Source organism: Cryptomeria japonica, chromosome 7 (genome assembly GCF_030272615.1).
Source record: "Cryptomeria japonica chromosome 7, Sugi_1.0, whole genome shotgun sequence".
NCBI classification, from domain to species: Eukaryota; Viridiplantae; Streptophyta; class Pinopsida; order Cupressales; family Cupressaceae; genus Cryptomeria; species Cryptomeria japonica.
Window position 1 is genome coordinate 113974669 of NC_081411.1, and position 24205 is coordinate 113998873.

The 24205-nt window shown below is 35.0% G+C and overlaps 1 protein-coding gene across 1 annotated transcript in view; it reads right to left on the minus strand.

The window, feature by feature from the left end:
- The window catches only part of LOC131061224 (magnesium/proton exchanger), a 60212-nt gene that overhangs the window by 15032 nt on the left and 20975 nt on the right, over positions 1-24205 (minus strand). Inside the window, 6 exon segments of the mRNA XM_057994760.2 lie at positions 4011-4140; positions 4298-4514; positions 8614-8750; positions 13626-13783; positions 14028-14146; positions 19317-19492. Coding sequence (XP_057850743.2) covers positions 4011-4140; positions 4298-4514; positions 8614-8750; positions 13626-13783; positions 14028-14146; positions 19317-19492 — 937 coding nt within the window.

Consider the following 24205-nt stretch of genomic DNA (forward strand, 5'->3'; position numbering starts at 1 on the left):
GCAAACACTCGATCTCGCCTTTGTCTAAAGAGACTCTCTCTTGCTTGCCTTTTAAATAAATTTGATCTTTCAAAACATCTTTCTTCGGGGTTTTTTCTCGGCATTTTTAACGGGCGAACACACATAGCTTTGCACACTCAGAGCTTCCTCTCTCTTTCACTCAGGCAGACTTACAAGCAAAGGGGGGTCCCCATCACAGAGACAGGGATGGCAGTGCATCACACAACAGTTTTGTATAGAAGTAGTATCTTCATTAGGTAATTGAAGACATTGTAGTTTAGATGTTTTAAGTTGAACTAAGACCCTATTTGGTCTCCTCCATATATTTTTTTGCAGCCCCATGGGCTGACCTGAAACTTAATGTTTTGTAAATCAGTTTTCAGACTTTCTTTAATACTTAAGAAATAATCTTTTAAGTTAAATATTTAATAACTTAATACATTATTTATGTATATATAGGTAATTATTTTCATATATATATATGAAAATAATTATCTAATAAATAATTGTCTTTATATACATATTTATTCTCTCTGCTTGCATAGTCACATTGATGTTTTGGCACAAATACTCTTTCGTGTTTATGCATCTGTGTATATGAGGGGTTGGTATTTTTAGCTACTCACCAATATGTGACTAGACACACATATAAATAGGTTATTCACGTTCGTATATATATATATATATATAAAAGTTTATTCACGTTCTTATATATATCTATACACTTTTTATATATACAGTGTATACTTATTTGGTTTCTTCTTTTAGTTTGTTCTTTCTGTGTAGTCTTGTTCATTTCTATTTCTTGATACTTTCGGTTATTTTGCTTCTATTTTTGTTCTTTATTTTTTCTTGTGTTTCTTCTTTGTATTTTGTTTCTTTTTGATGTTATTCTTTTCTGTTATTAGCTCATCTTGGTTTCGTGCATCTATCCTTGCATCTGGGCTTTCACTTTTTTTAATCTTCTAGGTCTGCTATCATCTTCATATTCTGCTCTCTTGTTCTATCACTTGCTCTTTTGTCCTGATGAAAGATCATGGTATTTGATCCGAAACGTTGGCAATGCAAAAATTTACACGATCGAATCCTGACGAACAAAATCTAATCATTATGGACTGTGGAAGCTTCATGAACTCAATTAATACATTAATGTTATTTAAAAATTAATTCACCTGGCCATTCTGAGCATTTTGAAGGGCAGATTTGGTTGCTTGTAGAAGTGCAGGCAAGTCGTGTCGCTTTAATTAGGTGATTTTGAGGTGTGAGAGTGTTTGTTTAGGGAAGAACTGTGGCACTGTTGCTTGCTGGTGGTTTTGGAAGGTTTAATTGATGCGTAGCAGCCATGGTAAGGCAGTCTCAGGTGTGAAGAACCTATAGAACCACTTAGAAATGGTTTGCAGACCTTTGGAGGAAAGGAAATTAGCTTCAGCCGCACTCAAAATAATTGCAAACCTAAACGATGCTATGCTTACTGTCCATGTTGGAGGAGTCAAGAATTTTGTAGGAGCAGATGCTATTGCTTACTGTCCATTGTGGGTGTCATAGTTAACCTATTATGAATGCTTGGGCAGCTTATGACATTAGGAATGTTCATCACATGCATTGTAATCTGTTCTCTAGTTCTGAAATAATGAAATAAGTATTCATTTTCAGTTTGATCACTTATTATGCTTGGATCTTGAATATTTAAGTTGAATGTCCTTATTTATTTGTGCACTAAATATCAATACTGCAACATACAATTTAATATTACAGTCTGCAACATATTATTAGTTGCAACCCAAATTGTTTGACATAATGCCGTTTGACTGCTTATTGGGAAAGAGTGTTTAAGAGGTGCACCCTCTCATGAATTTACTGTTGGAAACAATATATATTCTTATGCACTGATCATAAAGCAGGAAATACTCATTATCATATCTGCAAACTGAAATCTCTAATCAGCATGCAAGCAAACTGTTTGTCTTAATGTCTATCAACGGATTTGGGGAGGATTGGAAAGAATTTGGGTTAAATCTGGGGTGAGCTGTTACATGTGAATTGACAACTAATAAAGCATACGAGTGTTTGGAAGCTGAGCAAGATCAAGGCCATCTGGAATAGTGAGCACATGTTGCATGGGCTAAAGCGAAGAGTGAAGTAGAAAGTGTAATTCCCTGGCATGAACTAATTATGATTATGCATAATCTTTTACTTAAACTGGCGAAAGAGGAGAATGAACCATAGTTGAGGAAGAGTATCTTCTAAATTGAGTACAACTCAAGTAATTATTGTTGTTGGTAGTATAAATAACTTGGTGTCCATGAAGATGGTTGAAAACTTGGGGTTAAAAGTTATTGCACACCCCACACTGTAGAGATTCTCTTGGTTTTACTAGGGACAAAAATCATTGCCATATAATAGTGCAAGGTTACATCCCACATTAAAGGGTATGCAAACGAGGTATGGTATGATGTGATCCCAGTGTATGTGTGCCATGTGTTGTTGGGACAAGTGGAAGCATGGTAAAAGTACAATCGATAATGGGCAGAAAAAACACCTTCAACATCACAAAGGATGGTCGAAAGTTTGGGTTGTTGATTCAAGAATTGAAGGAGACATGGTAAGTTAGGTGATGTTGTGGAGCAACAAAGTGTTTCTCAAGGAGCTAAGAAATGAGGAGGAGCGCTACACAATAGTGTTCAATCTTGTATAAGAGAAGTCATCACATATCTCAAAGGAATAAGAGATTGCAGCATTAGTCAAGGAGCACACACAAATAACCACCAATGCAATGCTAGAGGGACTGTTCCTACTGCAACGCATCTCACATTGTAATGATCTAGTCCTAGGGTTCAGATTTCCAAAAAGGCACTGCACAAAATGAGTCTAGATGTGAGTGTAGAAATCAACAAGCAAGTAGAAGAGTTGTTGGAAAGAGGTTTGAAATTTTTCCTATTTATGTATTCAAAATTCTCATGTACAAACATCCCCCAAAAATGACCTCCCATCACTACCATTCTCGAAACATATCCATGTGCTTCCTACTGTCATAGAACCTTGTGTTACCTATCATCACTAACCTAGAAAGTTAACATTAAAAAAAACTCCTTTGCTTCCTTAAAACATAAATTGACCAATATAAGGATGGATCAACATTCTTAGAAATGTTCAAGGAGATCAAAGAGTGATCTTAGATACATTGAAATTTCTATTGGTGAGGAGGATTGATAAGGGTTCCATTCTCTAATTCCTCGTTTTTCTTTTTCTAGATATTTGAATGTGTTCCTTTTTATGGTAGGATAACTATACACAATCAGTCCCACTGACCTATTTTTATTACCCACAAACATCATTGAATAGTTTATTTTTTTATTAATTATAAAAGGCAATTCATATGTGGAACTAATGTTTTAACATCCCTCACAAATGGTATTTTTGTACCTTTATAAATGGGGCAAGCTGTTAAGACTTAAGACACATGTAAGAAATCTAGCCATGGTTTTTTAATCCTCAGCCACCCTTGGGGAAAGAGGACTAGCTAGTTGATTGCATGCATTTTTTAGATGTTCCTGGTAAAAGTAATTTACTTGCCAAGACAAGCATATGTAATTTGCTTCTTTTGATCATTTTGAAGGTTGAGTACAACTTTACAGAATAGATTGATGAATTATTTATTATACATACATATTGAATATCTTGGATTACATAGTTCCAAGAATGAAACTATTTGCAGAATGGTGTGTGGGTAGATGTGTGTAATTTTGGTATAATTTCTTTGAGCATAAATAATTGCAAACTATAAATATTTGTTAATGTAGTGTAAACTCTTATTCTCAAGTATGTGCTCATGAAAGAGCATATTACCATAATATCTGTCAATGGACTTCAAGCAGATTTAATGAAATGTTATGAAAGAAGCATATGCTCTCATAAAGATCATAAAAGTACATGCTGATATAACAGTAAACTTGGTAAACAAAATGACATGATGTGCATGTTATTGAGATGAGATTCTCAAGAAAGCAAACCTGCATGTGATGTTTGCAATGGCTGAATCTGCTGTCATTTGCCGTTCTGCTGCTATCTTGCTTGCGACCATATCAGGCCATGAGGTTCCACTTGCAAGAGCTGTGAAAGCTATGACATATGGATTTATTCCTGCAGATATTAAACAGTTCGAAAATATGTAATTTTTATATAAATCATGCTATCAAGAATAGATAAACTGCTCCTAATGCACAGTAGATTAAAGATTCTACTAAATTTGTAGATGATATCTAATTGATAAACTATATAGGAAGAACAGAAAAGGAACCTGTTACACAGCTTATCAGATTTGTAAGTTTAGTAAGAGTATATGAAATCCCAGTTATACAACACAGGGAAACAGTGAAAGCCAACCATCCATGGGCAATGTCACAAGGGGGAACAAAAGCAAACAAAATCCTCCAGGGAAGATTTATGAATCGCCAAAGTATTTTTAATGATCGAAGGGCAACACCGCTATTCTTTTTTGTTCCATAGTCTTCCATCTGCTTATAGGAAAAACATAAAGATTTAGTTTAAATGGATTATACCTGATCTTATCATTATATTCTATCATATAGAAGGCAGTGTCACCATATTTTTTAATGTAGAAAAACATAGAAATAAGCATTTCTATAAAGATTAAAATTTGACTTTCTCAATGAAAGCAACTGCAAACACACAACATTCTTCTCAAAGGACTGGCCTACAGGCAATGAGACAGAAATTGCATGTATAAATGTATTTACTTAATATATGAAGTACTTTGTGCTCAAAAGTTAATTTGAAAAGTCCTTTGTCAATTAGCATCCAAACAATAGGACATAGTCCAAAGGAAAATGAGATCATGGATTTGCACCCTAGAGAACCATACCTAACCAGAAAATGTCCCATCATACAAGCAATTTTTAACTAGCAACCACAACCAATTTCCTTCTCAATTGCATTTTCAGAATAGCCTGTACTAGAGACTCAGACGAGAAATTATGCATTTTTAATTATTGTAATGAACCCAATTAGTAATCGTAAGTTGTCAATTGTCAGTGTTTAGGGTAAAATCTCTATCTGCACCATAGTTACAAGACTTGCCGAGACTTGCCTAGACTCGGTGAGTCACAAGGCGAGCCACCCTCACTGAATCTGGTGGACTCGCTATACTTGCCAAGTCTAGGTGAGTCCTGAGCCTTAGACTAGACCGCATAGTTGAAAAAGTGAAAAAAAAGAGAGAAAAAAAATTAATATTTAAACTTATATTTCATCCTCCACCCTAAAAGTATCTTCATTTCATTTTCAAGTCAAATGAGAAGAAGAATAGAAAGTTTTGAGCCAAATTTGGATTACATTGTAGGGAAACCAGCAAGGAGTTTGGGCAAAAAACGATTGTTGAATCACGTATTGCCAAGTTTGTAGCTGCTTTTGGTGCATTTAGAGGTGTCTACAATGGATTGGAAAGAACTCACTATTGATTTCAAGAAAGATTTAAGAGGTAAGTTTGTATTTTAAAGGTTTTAATTTTATTTTTTTATAACAAAAAAATTATTTTTCTTTTATATTTCCTCTTTTTCTATTTTATTTTAGTAGATCAAAGAACCAACCTTAGTTGTGATTTTTTTGTTGAACAAACCCTAGGTGCTTTAGTAAAAAAATCTACTTTTATAGTTGCAAACCCTACATTTTTTATATTAGTTTAATTATAAATCACAAATGTTAATATTTTTCTATTTATATGTTATTGCAACATTCTTGAGATTTATAAATTGTCTTTATCACAATGTCTTGAACCATAGTTAGAAGGGACCCTTGTTGTAAACATGCTATTATTACCCTTGGGCAAAAGAAACGAGAAATAACTTGTTTTCATTGCAAAACAAATTTTCTTGGGGGAGGCATTAATAGATTAAATACCATCTTGCATTTATACCAATCCATGATGCTAATCCATGCACAAAAGTGCCTCCTTAGGTTATGCATGAATTGCAAGTGCAACTAGAAACCTTTGAGAAACCAAAAAAATTAGAAAAGAGGCAAAGAGTGTAGAACGAAGCCATTGATGTTAGTGGAGAGTCTTCTTCCATGCCTCCATTTCATCCATCTTTAGGCCGTGATAGTGCTCCTGGTGGTGGTGGTGTCGGTGGTAGTGGTAGTGGTAGTAGCAATGATTTGTGCATCTAGGTTGGATTCATATGTTTTACCACGCACTACTCCAAGTTCTCAACCGTCACTTGAGAGCATGGGTTTGAACAAAGACAAACATGATGCAACTAAACACATGCAATTGGAGACTTTTGATTCTATTGCAACATTCCATTCCATGTGGTCAGGTAATTCTTTTTTTTTTTTTTTTGTAAAATGTATAGCTCATTTCTTCCTCTTGAATTTTAATTACTATAGGTATGTCGAGTTCAATTTTAAACTCTATTTTATAATACTTATTTTATTTAATATATTTGTGACGTGTTAAGTATCCTTGTTGGAAAAACATGATTTGATGCCATTATGGTATGTGGGGTAGGGTTCAAAGCCCCTAATGATGACAAAATAAAGGGCACAATTTTGTCACAAAAGGTGGCTGATGTAAAAGCCACAATAGAGGAGCAATGATTGATATGGAGGAGGAAGGGTTGCACCATCTTGACCGATAGTTGGACAAAAAGGAGAAATAGAACATTGCTAAATTTTCTTGTTTCTTCCTCAAATGATTGTACTTCCTAAATTGCATTGATTTAGTGATTAATATTTTTAATTTATGTTTTATTCAATCATTGATTTTGTTTCTTTCTTAGGTGGCACCATATTCATCAAATCTATTGATGCTTTGAGATACACAAAAAATGTTGTATTTCTTTGTGAATCTTTGGAGGAAGTCATAGCTAAGGTGGGTAAGGAGAATATGGTGCAAGTGGTTATGAATAATAAATGTTGTATTTCTTTGTGAATCTTTGGAGGAAGTCATAGCTAAGGCGGGTAAGGAGAATATGGTGCAAGTGGTTATGAATAATAGAGCAAATTATTTTTCTGCAGGTAGACTACTGATGGATAGGCACCCATCATTGTTTTGGACTCTTGTGTTGTTCATTGCCTTGACTTCATATTGGAGTATCTTGGCAAGATTCCATGGATCAAAGCATGTGTGGAGATAGCAAAAAATATTTGTAAGTTCATATACAATCACACATGGGTCCTCAACCTAATGAGGCAATTCACGGAGTAAAAGGAGTTGGCTCGTCTTGGAATAACCCGATTTGCAACCAATTTCATCACATTACAATCCTTGCTTTTGGCAAAGGGAGATTATGATAGTTAGTGAGGAGTTGACTTCCTCATAGTATGCTAAGAGCAATGCAAGGGTTGATGTGGCAAATTGGATTTTTGATGAACAAGGCTTTTGGGTACCTATTGTGGAGATCGTAAAGGTAAATCTAATTCTACATTATATTTTATTCACATTTTTCTTTTATTTGCTTATTTTTGTTCACACTTATGTTAATGTTTTGGAATATAGTTCACAAAGCCTTTGATATTTCTCTTACGAGTTGCTATCACAGATAGTCCACGATATTAAAATCTTTAGACTTGCACAAGGCGATCTTTTTTCTCGTAATACATGCAAGGCAACTTGGTTGTCATTCCAGCCAATTAAAAATTAATTAAGGGTATAATTTAAGTTTAAAACTAAAAACTTTTCCTCATTTCATATTATTATCATAGTAACTAGGAGTCACGTCTCACGCTCCTTGAGACATGTCTACGAAACAGAGAGAAACGTGTCTCTAGTACCGGACATGTCCTCCGAAATGTCCCGAAAGGTTCTTTTTGCTACCATCTCCGAAGTCTCTTGACCAGAAATTGACATCTCCCGCTAGAAAACTTAGAGAAAACATGCATTAAAAGGAAAAAAATGAAGGGAAATAAATAAAATAGGCCTATATAATGTTTCATGCTGATATTCTAGTTGATGTAGACTTTTTAAGAGGGACATAAACAGTTGTATGATTGATTAGTACCAGAAGTGTTTTGGTTTGGCTTTAGAAGATAGTTCTAGATTCCAGTGATCTGTATCACGATTTCTTTTTTCCAAGCTTTCATTCTTTCTTTGCAGTGGAGAGATCTTTGTATCGTAGTATACTTTATGGATATTTGGTTATAAAAACATGCATGCATTGATATACATACCAATCCCTTTGCATCAGACCCATGTGTTCACTTCATTTCAAGAAATTATCATTGCATATCATTGAAGCTTTTACACCAATCTCTCTCCATTAGAGTGTTCCTATATTCTAGTTAATTCAGACATACATTTAAGATTTACCATATAATGAGCCAAATTGTTGTTTCCTTGCCCTAAGAGATGACTTGAGAAAAGTGTAAATGATTTCCTATTTCTAATTCACTGGCTAAAAGATATTGATGACAGACATCGCATTTATTCCAACAAATTGCAGTCTGTACCCTTCTAACATCATTTTATTCCCTGTGCATAATCTCAATTTATTTCCCCAAATTAAAATAGCTCTAGATCATTATGTCATGGTCACCAAGAGCCAAGGTACTCACAATAAGATTAAAATATTTTTCAGTAACTGTTTACAGAATCTAACTTACAGTAAGTGCATCCTTCAACTGTTGAAGGAAGACCAAAGAAATTTTTACTCCTTTCGTACCAGCTGGAACATTGAGATCCCCATCCAAAGAAAAAGTTTCCACATTTTCTCTCCGAGGTATATGCTCGGAGAAATTATCTGCACAAAATTCAGAATGAAGGATATATAACATGTATTTGATAGAAATCATTGATGCAAAAGTATGTCTTGGAAGAAATGAAACAATACACAAAACATCTGATTTCTTCCATGTAGTTTCATGAAAACCGCAATGGAGAATTATAACTTAACTCCTGCTAAATCTTAAGCTAAGAAATCCCTCATCATTTTTCTAGTTCCATAATGAAATCAATAGAATTTCAATGTTGCTAAGAATTTCCAACTCAAAATGTATATTATTTGGCAGCTATATTCCATGGCATTTCTTGTAAAAACACCCCCTAATTTTATTTTTTTAAAGTTTGCCAATAGGGATATCACATTTAAATCATAATAGAGTTTTTTTATTGGAAATATTCAGTTTGAAGTGTAGGAATTTTAATTGCTGGAATAGATTTCATCAAGAATACATATGAACGTTTAAAGCTCCAAATTTAAAAAACAACATTAAACATTTTTTTATCTGAAGTATCTTGAAAACATGCTTGAAAATGACATTCCAATTCAGACTATATTGCAAGGGATTGAAGATTCAGCTGCTGTTCAAAAACCACAGAGAATGAGCCAAATTCCCTTTATATAGAATTTGGAGGGAATTAAGGCATCTTAAATTTTCAACAAACATCAACAAACAACTATTACATATGCATAATGTAAATCAACTAAAATCAAACTTAGTAATGTTGATATGGGGTATTGCAAGGGATTGAAGATTCAGCTGCTGTTCAAAAGCCACAAAGAATGAGCCAAATTCCCTTTATATAGAATTTGGAGGGAATTAGGGCAACTTAAATTTTCAACAAACATCAACAAACAACTATTACATATGCATAATGTAAATCAACTAAAATCAAACTTAGTGTTGATATAAAGTTTTCTAACCCCATGTTCATATGTATAACTCACAAATGTGACTGAAATGATATTTAATTGCTTGCTTGTTGGCATATTCTAACAAAAAATGATGTCATAAAGTTGTGAAAGTGAAATTGAGGTTCTAATTTATGAAACTATGCTTGGGTACAACCCTGGGTCTTCGTGCCTGGGTTTTTTGTGGGTCCACAAAGAACCCAAGAACCCAGGAAGAACCCAAGCCATACTTGAATCCAAATAGTACCTGTACCAAGACCTAGGCTAAAACAGAAGAACCCAATATCTTAGTATAGAACTCTAGTACAAATATTAAAATAACTCCATCCATTTTACAAAAAGCCTCACCAATGCACTAGAAATAGAAACACAATCATGCTGGAACATAACTGAAGCTAAACAATACTACTAGGTGCCAAAACAAGAACTTACTATACACAACAGCATTCTCCAAGAATTGTGGAGAACAACCCGAAAAAATCAAATTGCTACAAAGAGCATTGCCAACAACAGGATCACCAAATGAACACCAAAAATGATGTTGGAAGCAATGAAAGTTGAAACTGAGCTTTCCAAGAAAATTGGAATCCCCTAACCACCACTGAATAGCCTACAAGAACCTAGGAATAGGCTATTGGGAAGCATTGTCTAACTAGGTCCAACAAGGGGACAATTACAATCCTCCCTCCCCAAAATTGCTTGTCCTCAAGCAATTATGAATCTGGATGCGATAAAACCTGCTCATTCTCCAAGTAGCATCCTCTATTGGCAAGTTTGTCCACTTCACCAAATACTCCTTGATAGTCCTCTTCCACAAAGTAAGCTCATGTAATCAATCACTACCATTGGAATCAACACCAATTTACCTTCCTCATCCAAAGGAGGCAACTCTAAAAAAGGAACCACATTATACCTAAGAGCCTTCTTGAGGTGAGATACATAGACAAAATTGTGCACCTTGCTACTGTCGGGTAGCTCTCACTCATATGCCACCTCTCCAATCCTCTTGGAGATTCTAAATGATCTATAAAGCCATGGCTTCAACTTCTCCGCCCAATCTTCTTGAGAGTGGACTGTCTATAAGACTACAAATGTAAGTAAAACATGTCCCCCACCTTAAAAGCACACTCAACATGGTGCTAGTCTACAATGTACACACGACTTTTGTTGATTTTGATCATGCCATGTAATCTCCCCAATTATTAAAGTGACAATTATTTAAATTGATTTTTATTAAGTTGTCAAAAATGAATTAAATATTCTTATGATGACTTAATATGAATTAAATAATAAAATATTATTAATGTCACTTTATTACGCCAAGAGGCATAACACTACAATGGCACCCGCCCAACTATAATGGAGGACCCCCACCTCGAGATTACAACTGAGGTATTAACACCTCTGTGAATTTGTCTCAAGCGACTGTAGCACCCTTATCACTCCATGCGTGTCACTCCTTATCTATCCACTCACCTTATATCTCCTGCTCCTTATCACTCCATATGCTCTCCTTATCACTCTGATCTCTCTAATCTCTCCATCCTCACCTTATAACTCTCACTCCTTATCTCTCCACACGTTAGTCAACCTAATCATATCTGCATCCTTGACGAGCCATCGGTCAACATCAAGGCCTCCCTCGCAACAAGTGCCCGCAATATGTGGAGGGCATTAACACCCTGTCGAAGTCAATCTACATATGGCGCACCACCCTCTGTCAGCATGGTCAGACCACCGATCAGTCCGGGTCAAGACAGGCTCCACCGTGGCAAGCAACACACACTATCACCATAGTCTGGCAGGGAGTGGATATCAACAGAACTTGCAAGGATTCAAACATGAGAAGTCGCCTTAACACAACTCACAACTTTGCCATTGCGCTGCGGGGTTAACCCCAACAACTTTCTATTATTATTATTTATTAGATACAAATATATATTTTTTAAATTAAAAAACAACTTATTATTATTATTATTTATTAAATGTAAAAAAAATATTTTAAAATCTAGATTTAAAAGAAACTTTCTATTTTTTTTTTGCATGAAAGTCATTTCATATTCTTACACTCTAATTATATTTTTAAATCTAATTTTAAAAAATACTTCTATTTTTTTCATACAAATCATTTCAATATCCTAAAATAATACTAAATTATAATAAATACTAACCATAAGAAATTAATTGTTAATGATATGTGGAGATGAAAACCTTCATGGCTTTGAAAAAGGTTGCATGAAAACCTAGCTCTTCCAAAATGTGGATTCGCACAGCTGAGCCAAATTTGCACATAAGTTTATTGTCAATATTAATGCTGTGTCTACTTGGGAGTACTTATACTGAACTTGGGGGAAATAAGAATCTTAATATTCAGTCTTTCGGAGAATATGTATTTTATGACTTTTTCCTTCTGCTATATTAATATTAGCGCCTTTTGAGAAATCATGACTTAATTGAAGTTCAGCTTAAAAAAATATTGAGGCTGCCGATTATATATTTGTGCCTATAGTTTATAGGCCCCGTAAATAATTATTTTGGGCTGACGTGAGGAGGAGGATTTTGTCTATCGGGGGAGTTAGCTCTGAGCTTTTCATAAAAACGACTATTTGTTGCCAATACCTGTGCCGTTGCCGCTATTGAAAGATTATATAAAATCGAAGGCTTCAGTATTCCTAACGTTTGGCGACTAATTATTTCTTATCAGGCCTAGTGATATTGGCGCCGATATTGGAGCTAGTCGGGAGACAATATTTTATAGTGAAGAGTCATACTTCTCGGTTTGGTTTCTGTGGCACCATTCATCTTCAGCGCAACTCCTTTAAGGCTAGAGCGATCCCTGAATATGCACTTGGGTTTGTATTCATTCTGGATGCAGCTGTGTATTGCTGAAGTTTTGATTGAAGGGAACTATTATGAGGTGAATGCTTAGCGCTTCCCAACGCAAGCATTCATATCGGTATCGCTTCCTCATGTGGCACTGGTTCAACCATACGAAACTTGTGTCCGTTGGTGTGGGAAGAAGGACTTCAGCAGTTCGTGAAAATATCACTGTGAGTGGAAGTCGCTGATATTGCTTATTAAACAGTAGCGACTGTTAGATTCCTATGAGTATTGGAGGCATAATTTTATATCGAGTCACAAGACTGGAAATTCTGAGTTGTCAATGGTCAGATATTTCATTGAATTCTGATTGTCATTTCCAGTAATATTTTCTGCAATTGCATATTCTAGTCTCAGACTTTCCTTTATCTGCTTGTGGATGCACTGTTTGTTCATTATTAAATAAGGGAATAAGTCATCATCTTTTATGCAAACAGTTTGTAAAAATTCTTCGAAAATTCATAGCACAAGTCTGGTAGAAATCAGTTAGGGATATTACATGCTGATTGTTCTCTCAACGATCTCATGATATCCTGACTCTTCTGCAATAAGTCTTTTTTTTTAGGCACTCTGTTGCTAATCAAAGTGTTGAGGACAATTACAAGAAGAAATCGCTACGAGATAATCGCATCTCATTCTCAATTGAGGGCAATTACAAGGAGGAGATAATCATGGTGTTGAGGATGCATTGCCGGGCAAGTAACCTTGTGATATGAAACAGCTACAACAGTGTTCTAGAAATAATTATAGGTCTAGTCTATGACTGGAAATGTGTTAGCGAGTCATCAAATCGAAAGGAGCTGATATTAATGCTTAATGATCAATACTACCTATCTACGAGGTTAGAAATATCATTATTTTTCTTGCAATCTAATTTTTATGACTATAATAAGAAATTTAACATTCATGCTCAGTTCTGATCATTTCTACAATATTTAAATTGAGTATTATCATGCGTTGAACAATTTATGAAACTTCATTACATACCCATTTGAACCATTTTGTTGACAGAATAAAGACAATTGAAAATAACCAGCAGTAAAATTTTGGATGCATATGATCTCAACTAGACTAGATATGTGCTTTTGAAATTTTCATATCTACCGGCTTGTTCGTTAGAATTAATTGAGAATATATCAACAGTACGGTTTTGTGGTGCAAATTCAGATAGAGCAGTAGAAGAATCTTCATGACTTCCTCCCTGTGAGCTGCTGTATCTAGTCTCAGCTGGCACCCAGTCTTCTGGTCTATCTTCTCTTGGCCTGTAATAAAAAAGAACAGATTTATGTATCCATTTAAGAAAAATCTGCTGAAAACTTCTTTATGTGACCAAGGGAACTTCAGTAATACTAAGCGCTTGCTATCATAGTCAGATTAAATCACTTTCTCTTATGGGCTACTGTGATTATGTTATTATATTCAAAAGAAACATGGCTGTGATGCATAAACTAATCAATTTTTGGAAGGACTAGGGTAAAAGCTTCTTGTTAAATGTTATATGCATACAATGAAAGTGAGAAATAATGCCACCCTTTATCTTGTGCATATGCATGCAACAAGAGCAACCCAAATTGCAATACAGTCAATCCTGCTTCCCAAATAGTCACCACGTTTGGAGTCCACACCTACAAAATTCCAAAGAACCTTACTTTAGATTGACATATACCAAACAAGTTAACAGTATTCAGACAAACCCTATCCAAGCAATTGCGTATCCTATAGTTGCCATAGTTTCATCCTTCAAAGAATCATGGATTTATAAGCAGGAACATATTGAGGGATTTACATGTAGGAACATATTAGGACCTTACCAATTAATACATCAGCCCCTTTAAGAACATTAAATATTGTTGCTCATAGATGAGAAATTAGATCTTATATATTGTTCATATTTTTTCCTTATATATTTCATCAATATATTGCAATCAACTAAATCTGAGTTATTAGCATCATTAGCCACTGTATTTTTTAATATATTACATCTTCTCCTTTAAATGATCTGCATCTGATGTAGTAGAACTGAGAATTAATTTTAGAGGTCAACAAGCTATCAAAAGACTTCTCATTTTCTGTATACCTTTATGCTATTTTATTACAACACCTTGTCTGAGCTAACTATATGTGCTGCCAATTCAATCAATTGGAAGTCACCTTTCACTCTAGCTCAGATATCTCATATGGCCATCACTTGATCAATTTACTCCCTCAAAAGGAGTATGACCGAGCATTGAGATTTATTTTCTTCAAAACCTTATAAATATACACTGTATATGACCTAATGTTGGCCTAGAAATTGTTTTTAAATTAACAAGAACTTCTACCTTCAACTATTTTATCTCCATTAAATAAAAGGCTGCCCAAGAAGGTTAACAAACAGAACATAACTTGTAAGCTGATGATCCAAAAGTGTAGGTAATAGCTTCTAGACCATGGTGTGGCTAGATTCTTGGTCATTTTACAGTCATCCTCAAAACTAATAGACCATTGCTCCATCAGATATTTATATTTTCATTATTAACCCTAGCTATCATTCCTAGTTTACTATGAGAAATGTTTCAGTAATTAGAAATCCTACAAATATTTTGAGAAAATATCTCAGAATCTTTCCAAGGCATTAATAGATATAATAACTCTTGTGAGTCCATCCTTTTGTCAATTGCAAGGGAAATGAGAGGGGTACAGGACATTTCCGTACTAAACATCCTTTTTAAAAGATCATCCAATGTGCCTTACTAATATACTAGGAAAAAGTGAAAAAATATCAAACAATCTTATGTTAATTTTTAAGGCCTAAGCTATATGTATCTTCCAGAATTGCCATTGATTCATTCTCTTTGGGAATTACAAAGGTCTCCCCAAATCTTTTAATAAAAAAGGAGAGGCAGCAACCTTAATAGTCAGATTCTTTTGTGTTCTTCAAAAGGATTATGAAATTATTTTGGTCAAATGAGGTGCCTATCTCATTATGAAAGCAATGCAATCTAGTAATCTATCTTGTTTGTGTTTGTAATGCCTATATAAATTCCCTTTTTGTTCATGTCATGTGAAATTTTGTAAATCTTTCTCTAGCTTCTCAAGTATCATGAGGCTCTTAGCTTTTCAGATTAGATTTTGCTCCCAATTTTGTTTCTAGGCTTGCTTTCTGGCCATGGAACTTATCTTTGGCTCATGTATTGGATTTTGATGGTCACAATATGTAATGTCACTTTTCCACCTGACCTTCAAAAATAATTGAATAATTAAAATTAAGTCGTCAAAGCTAACTTCATGTTATATTTTAAAAGATAACTATTTTAATTATTAATTAAGATCGCAACAAAGTGTTTATAAAGTGACTTCAGCTGGGGGACAAAATTTAAATTAATATGAAGTCACTTTAATGGAGCAAATGAACTGTTTTAAAAGTGATTTTTCTGGAAAGATCCGCTTGGCATTATAAAAGGAAGCTAAGGAGGAAAAAGGGATGCATTCTGAAGTTGGATAATTTCTCTTTGGATATTTGTGTCTGTGGCAGAATATCTACTAGGGAGATGAAAACCCCAATAGTTTCCTGACAGACAAAAACCTGAAGGGCGATGTGGTTCTAACCAGGGATCAACAGTGAGCTGAAGATTTAGAATTTAGGGATGAACCCTCAAATTTTGCCGGTGCAGTTTCAAGCAGAAATTGCCTCCATGTTGAAATGAATTCATTAATTATATAGGGTCTTTTCTTACAATTCATTAATTATAGTGTCAGAAATAAAAACAAAACAAAATAAAATTTTTGTTTAAGTTGTAAATGGATGCATTATTGCTTGCATGAGACGTCCATCTTATGGGGGGGAGAATATGTTCTTTCCTCAGAATTGACAAAATGAGCCTCAAAAGCCAAATTTGCTAAGTAGCAAACCAACTAGAGGATGGAGGCACATGAGGTTGGAGGAAATTCAGCGACCTCTCATCAGTCACTAACGACAGGGTTGTGAAATTGTTTTAGTGACAAAACAACTTGTGCTGAAATGACTAAAGCCAAGATTGGTTTCCAAGTGGCAGTGGGAACCGTCTCATATCATTTGTGCTCAGAGTGGCAATGATCTATAATGGTGGATGCATATGCAATGAGGACTTGGTTCTCAAAGATTGTATTTGTGATTGGATGTGTTTGTCCCCAATCAAAAGAGTTTGTGATTATGATTGGATGTGTGTCCCCAATCATAATTGTTGTGAGCAAAAGTGTGAGTCCCTATTCATGACCTTGAAGTTGGATAGATGTTTTTGTCCCTATCCAAACTTCTTGTAAGACCTTGGATAGATGTGTTAGTCCCTATCCTTGGTTCCATGGGTAAATGTAAGAAAACGAGAAGGATAAGCTATCTGCAGTTTTTTAATGGTATTCAAATTTCATAACTTTCTCTTAAGGCCAACATGATATGTAGCAAAGAAAAATCAACATTTGGAAAAGTCACCGACATAATAATGTGGTTTCTAAATAGGCATCGGAGTCTAACATATGATCCTAACCACTCAAAAGGGTAGTACTTTAGCGAAGGAAAAGTCAACGTTAAAAACTAATCAATATTTTTAATAGGTTTTGAAACAAGCTTCGCTTCCCAAAAGAAGTACTGAAGCATATGTGTTCCACTGACAACTCTACAACAAATGTACAACATGATGGTTATAAAATCCGCAACTTATCTTAACCCTTTGCAAAACAATCCTGCCTACTCAACTGTCAAGCCATACTTTATTGATCAAGGCAATATGGTTACAAAGAATATTGTTGTTCAAATAAACAATCCTAGAGGGACATCATTTTCGTCAAGCAGGGCCATGTGAAAGGGTGTATTTACAATCAAATGAAATGCACACCTGTGTAGTGACATGCTGTGGATTACGCCCAGGGTTGAATATCGCCATTTGAGAAATTGCATATGGATTATGTTATTTCTATGGGATTTGAGATATCATCGGGATTGAGGCTAGGATACGAGGGATTTTATGCTCATGATACCATTCATTTAACACCTAAGGTGGTTAACTATATTCATAAGCATGGAGGCAATATTTTGGGCACTTCAAGTGGTGGTCATGAAACTTCAAACATAGTATTGGAACTAGTTTATGCAACTCCTTGATCAAATTGAACATCATAGATTATTTTAACTTTAAACTAAAACAACATAGAACTTTTCATTGCAAAATAGTTTGAATTTCTCATTTCAAAAATGGAATTACAATCTTTGACCTTTAAGTCTCTTAAGCCAACAGTAGTTGAAAATTAGTGTTCAAAATCTTCAACAACCAATTGCCAAATGAAGAATAACAGTGTGGTGACCAGAAATAATGTTACTCCACGCTTCAAGAAGAATGCATAAGCTACTGATAATTGTAGAAATGCCTCCAAATTCACAATATCCTCTTATCGTGAATAATCTTTGAATATGAACAGAAAGACAAGATCAACAATCACAAAGTTGGACTTTTCCGCAACAATCCTCCAATATGTGGAATGTATGATGAGAGTGAGACTTCACACTTGAACAGAAACAAACCTCCAACAAAATGTATAATATCACTTTCAAATAAAGCCATAGAAATAACTTTCCATACCAAAGATAAACTTCCACAAATTGTTGCAAGAGCTCATGCCACACAAGGAAGAGACCCTGCTCATGCCAAGGATGAAGGCTAACGTCAAAAGATACTGTAGTCGCGTACAATGCCTATTGTTATGTTCGATAATATTGGTTATTTGCCAATGCATTAATTGTTTTTATTAAGTGGGTTGTCACTCTCGAGTAGTTATAAGCATCGGTTGGTTGATGGTTGTGTTCCTCTTAGCAACCATCGGGTCCTTTAAATAAATTGTGTATGTCAAGAAAGGGAGGAGAAGAGAGTGGGATCAATTGTAATCCTTGGCCGACCATCTCTGGTCTTCTTTGTAATAATTCATGTGCGAATAAAGATATATTTCACTCCTATGTCTAGTATGCATTGTTATCTGTATTAGTATTTCCTGTATTTGATTTATCAGATATAGCAATAAACAATGTTTTCATCCTTTAGCAAAAGACTGAACCAAGTTCAACCTCTCCAAACTAGGCTTCATAAAATAAAATGTCAAGAATGCCCTAATTTCTCCAAAAACTCCTTTTATGTACACTTTTAGGGTAACTAGAATAATCTCTTATATTTCACTTTTCCCCTCAATAATAAAATAAAGCGACCAACTCTTTTCATTTGATATTACTTTTAATCTTTATTTTAAAATTTATTTTTCCACTTTAGTCGCCTTTTTGAACTTAATATTGAAATTTCACCTTGAGAGGCTTTTTAATTTAATAATAAAATATTAGTTGCACTTTATTTATAAAATAAAGTTACTTCAAGCAACTTAATATTAAATTATGATTTTTTTTGATAACTCAAAAAGGGGACATGACAAGGTTTAATTAGATCTCAAGGAGTTTAATTTGAAGAATGATTCTACTGTACATGTTCATTTTGTATTGTCTTGAAATAGACAAATTAAAACACTAACACCCACATAAGCACCCTTTCTTATACAAAAAAAAAATTACATTAAATGAATATGTATCTAAGTTGGACCATTCATTAGATCAAAAAATGAAAAGAAAAACCAAAAGACCAAGAACTCAAAAGATTAATAAAAAATTATTTGAATCAATAATATGTGTGGATAGTTTTACTAAAAATTATTTATGATAGTATAGGGTTAATCTTAACAATAACTCAAGAAACCATAAATCAACCAATTATTAACAATGACTACAATTTGGAACATCCCAAATACCTGTACTATTATGTAAAGTCAAACATATGCCCAAAAAGACCACACAAGCTCTACCAGCCATACTCCTAAATCTGAGTTTTTTTTCACCGTGCCCGCTTTTGGAACAACCACACAAACAGCATGAATAGGATACAAGTCAAATGCAGCAGAACCTACAAGTGTTGCAGGGCCCAAACCTACAAAAATATAAAAAAACTTGAGCGATTAATCTTGCCAACATTTAAATCTTACATAAATTATTGATAATCTTATTGAATTACAAATAATCTGACCACTTTACATTTATAAATATGGAAGTTACACTCTAACTCCTGTATACAAGCATATCTTGTCCAAGCATAGTACAATTCAAAAGAAGAATGTAAATGAAAAGACCACCAACATAAAAGGAAATGCAAGAGCATCTAGGTCCATGAGTAATCTTGCATCACGTAAAACAAAAATAAAAGGTGATAAAAAGGATTTTGGTTTCATGCGGCGTTTTTTGAGTAAATTGCATGATAGATTTTTAAAGAGATTAGGAGATTGTTCCAGCTGACTTTGGCAACAGTGTTGAACACAATTGCAGTTTAGCAACTTGTTCTATTTCAGCAGCAGCATTGTCACTTTGACAATATCCTATGACATCTTCAACAACTCTGTTGCATCTTCAGCAATAATTGATTCCACTTTGGTAGTACTTTGAATTCGATTGCAATTGGGATGAGTTCAACAACTTTAACATTATCTAGGACGACTTTAGCAACAAAACAAAAATGACTACTCATGATGGTGTTGACTCCACGAGACACCTAGCAATATCTCTTGTCCAAATCAACTCATTTATGTTATCAATCTCATGTTTTTCTTGGTTGCATGCATGCACTTCGGCATACATAAAAACTACTTTTGGATTTGTTTGAAATAAAGCAGACTGGCACTTACAAACATCAAGCAATTGTTTCTATGATCTATCAAGACCGGAGTCATTTTGGAACTGTGTTTTAGTTTGATTATTGGATTTTAACCAATCAACCATGTGGATTCTAATGCTGGTAAGTCAAATCCAAACTCTTGAATGGGCACAAGAATATGCAGAAATGTGGACAGACTGTCCTTGGACAAAAATTGTGCCTTAAATTTTGGGAAGAAGAGTATTTGTAGGCAAAAAGAAAGGGAAATGGTTGGGGCAATCATTGGGGATTTGAAAGGAGAATAAAAGCATCTATCTCCCTATGCAAAGGCAGCAAATGAGAAGTAAAGACACCGAAAAAGAGAGATATTGGTAGCTAGAAAGAGGCAAAGAGAGTAGGCTCCAAAAGAGACACTCAAAATGTTAGATCAAAAAGAAAGAGAAAGTGGGCAGAAAAAATGGGAAGACCTAATTGAGGAGATTTCAGCCTTAGGTATAGATCAGCCCATTTGCCGATTTATTTGTGTAATTATCTTAGGTTCTTTTCACTTTATTGTAAACCTCCCAAGATATCCTACCAACAAGATGGTGTTGCTAGAGGTTTCAAGGTAGTTGATTGAGTATGACAGAATCCAAAAGAGGAAGAAGGCCGAAGTTAACTTTCCTATCATGATTGGGAAGTCACTTGAGATGTGCTCATCATTGCAAGTAGCGGAGAAGTCACAAGAGGAACTTCAATACTATAACCTTAAGACTCATACCTTAAGGGCACACTTTCAACATCAGGTGCATCTTGAAGACCATTGGTCTAATGCAGTCGATGATTTTGAGATAAGGGAGATGTGTTCTAGATTATCATTGGACATGATTAGACTTGGCTGATTGCTTCATGTTGAAGAGCACACAGTTATACTGAGAGGGGGGGTTGAATCAGTATAACAACAATTTTTACCAATTTAAAATTTTATCAGCAATGATAGTATTACTCACTAGATTCCAACAACCATCCACATAGTAAGAACACATAACACAATGTTTTACGTGGAAATCCAAATGGGAGAAAACCATGACAAACCATTGCTTTTATATAATAATATTTTTACAATGTTTGTAAGCACCAACCTACTAGAGGCACCAACCCACTGTAAGCACCGACTCCCACTTTTGAAATTGTAGGCATGAACCCACTAGAAGCACCAACTCCCAAATCTGATTTAGTGAGCACCAACCCACAAGGATGAAGCACCAACTCACCTAAATCTGATTTAGTGAGCACCAACCTGTTGATGTGTTTTTTATGTACTTGTGAACACAGAATAAAATACCCAAAAATATCTTATCCTCTCTTGAACGAAGTTACTCAAATGCTGAAGATTAGCTTAAGGATCACTTGAGATAACTCCAAGGTTCTAGTATGTCAGGTCACGACGTGTGGATAAGCTCGTTGGTTTGATGTGATTATGCTAAAATCACAAGGGGACTTACGTTGAATTGTCAAATGCTTGAATCGTTGGGACTTAGATCATCTGATATTGCAATATGATGATGCTTTTTGTCCTAGACTAGCTTGAGTTTAAAAAAGTGGCAAAAAATGAAGGGTTGAGGGAGTCTATTCTAATGCCTAGAATGTAAGAAGATGGATGAATGACTAGATGGAATCCTACTGAGCGAGGTCTCACCATCAAACTGAACAATTTGACACAAGCTCAGTGCAATCTTCTAAGGTGCAATTCGGAGATGTTCAAATCATTACCATCAAACATTGGTCACCATTCAAGTTAATGCATAAACAATGGACGCATAACAATTTGAAGTTAAGTTCATATCATTCCAATTGACCATGCAAGGCACACTTACAATCAACAAGAGGCTAGTGATATGGACTAAACAGATTCCACACAAATACATTCAACATATTCTTCCATTCAATCTAATCAACATGAAAACAAATTGAGAAGTAAAAATCATGTAAGTTGTTGAAGTCAATAGAGGAGTCACAGGATGAGAGCAATAATGAGGATATGAGCATTCCAGAGGATAGAGATCTTGAGGAAGAGAGGGACATTGCTGAAGGCTCACAACCTAGAGGGATGAAAAGGAAAGAGGCACCAAGTGAGGAATCCCAGCAAAAAAGACACAAGTTAGGGACAAGTTGTTCAATAGCTAGTACTTCTTCAATGCGAGAGCTTGATCTTTTTCTAGATATGAATGCAACATCTATTGCACAAGGTGAACCATGGGAGAAGGATGAATTAATTCCAAACTTACAAGATAGGAGAAGTATAAATGAGTCTGTGGAGTTCATTCAGCAAAGGAGTCAAGCGGCTAATTGTCATGGTGATGAGACCCCTCTCGATGGTCAATCTATGCCACAACCTACCAATCCTATTGATGAAGCAATAGAAGGATCAAATGTCGGATTTCAAGGTGAAGAGTTCAATGAAAGAATGATATCATCTTTGTGGGGAACTCATGAGCAAGAAGATTTGGATGAAGACATTGAACAACCTATCATGCCTGAATGGTTAAGAGAACAAATGAAGAAACCAATAATAGAAGTTGATACTGATAATGACTTGGAGGCTTTCCTAAGTAGGATAGGTCGGACAGTAGAGAATAAGAAATCAAAGAAATACTCCAAGATCATAAGAGAGAGTTTCGGGTATCACGTGGTGCAAATTGCAACTCCAAGGGTCGATAAGCCAAGAGAGGAGATCACTATGGAGGATTATGATGTCGGCACAATTGAATTGGGGCCAATCAGCCAACATCAGGCAGTTGAAGATTTGCGAGTTTTTGTGTTTAATATGGAAGAGCAGTCAAAGAAGAAAACAAAAAAGAAGAATAAGCTAAAGATAGAAAATAGACAATTGATGGACTACATGCAAGGTTTGGTGAAGCCACTCTAGCAAGAAGATGAGACATTTGTGTCCCCTGTGATACTTCTAAGGGAATTAATTGAAAGCATTGAAGAGATAAGGGTGATAGCTCAAACAGCTAAGGAATGGATTGAAGGTGCCTTTGATCAAGCAAATGTTTTTACCAGAGAATTGGTACAAACATATGAGAGAGTTACATCATTCCTATGCCGAATCTGTAACACAATGGAATTGTGGGAAGAATTCCAAGGTGTTTAACACTAGACAATTCCCCATTAGCATGTGTTGAAAGAGATTCCTAAACAAGCTTTGGTAGATGGAGGAGTGATGGAAGCAAAGGCAATCTATGGATTTGGCCGTTGGTATTATACATTGATAACCAAGAAGGAATCTCTTGAAAGGATGAAGGATGATTGTGCTCCATTAGAAGAAATGATTAAGGGGATTCGAGATCATACTTTATGTCGATTAGGAAGGTATAGGGACAGGAGCTACTTGATGATGATGGTATGAGTGTTGATAACTTGCAAGATAAAGTGAGAGGCAACTTCTTTCCAGCTACACGTTCTATTTCAGCAACTCATTTGAACGATGTTGCTTCATTCATGGCTTTCATGGAGAATTTTTGAAAGCAAGAGTTGGAATGGCAAAAGGTCTTTGCTACATGTGTTGTAGGTTTGGAGGTCATTCAATTCAAGCTTGATGTCATGCTAAGAGTATCCATGGATGAGCTTGAGATGGTCATGTCTAGATTCATTGTATTTGCTCTCAAGGAGAGAGATAAGGGGAACATTCTCCTAGATGATAGTTTGTTGCAATCTTAGGTGGCATGGAATTTTTCTATTTGTTCTCAATCCTCGCATTTTGTGCCAAGAAAGGTGTTTATTTTCCATTGGCTAGTTTTTTATATAAGTTTGGTTATTAGATAGTTGGTTGTAACTAGCCCTAATTAGGGTTTAGTTGTCTTAATCTTGGCCATTGATTTCAAATCAATGTGGGCCCTTCATTTGTAATAAGAGCTCTATATAAGGCTTGCTCATTTCATTGGTAGCATAAAAGACATGTGAAATTGTTGTCAAGATACTGCCAAAGTGAATACAAACTCATTGAAGCTTGGT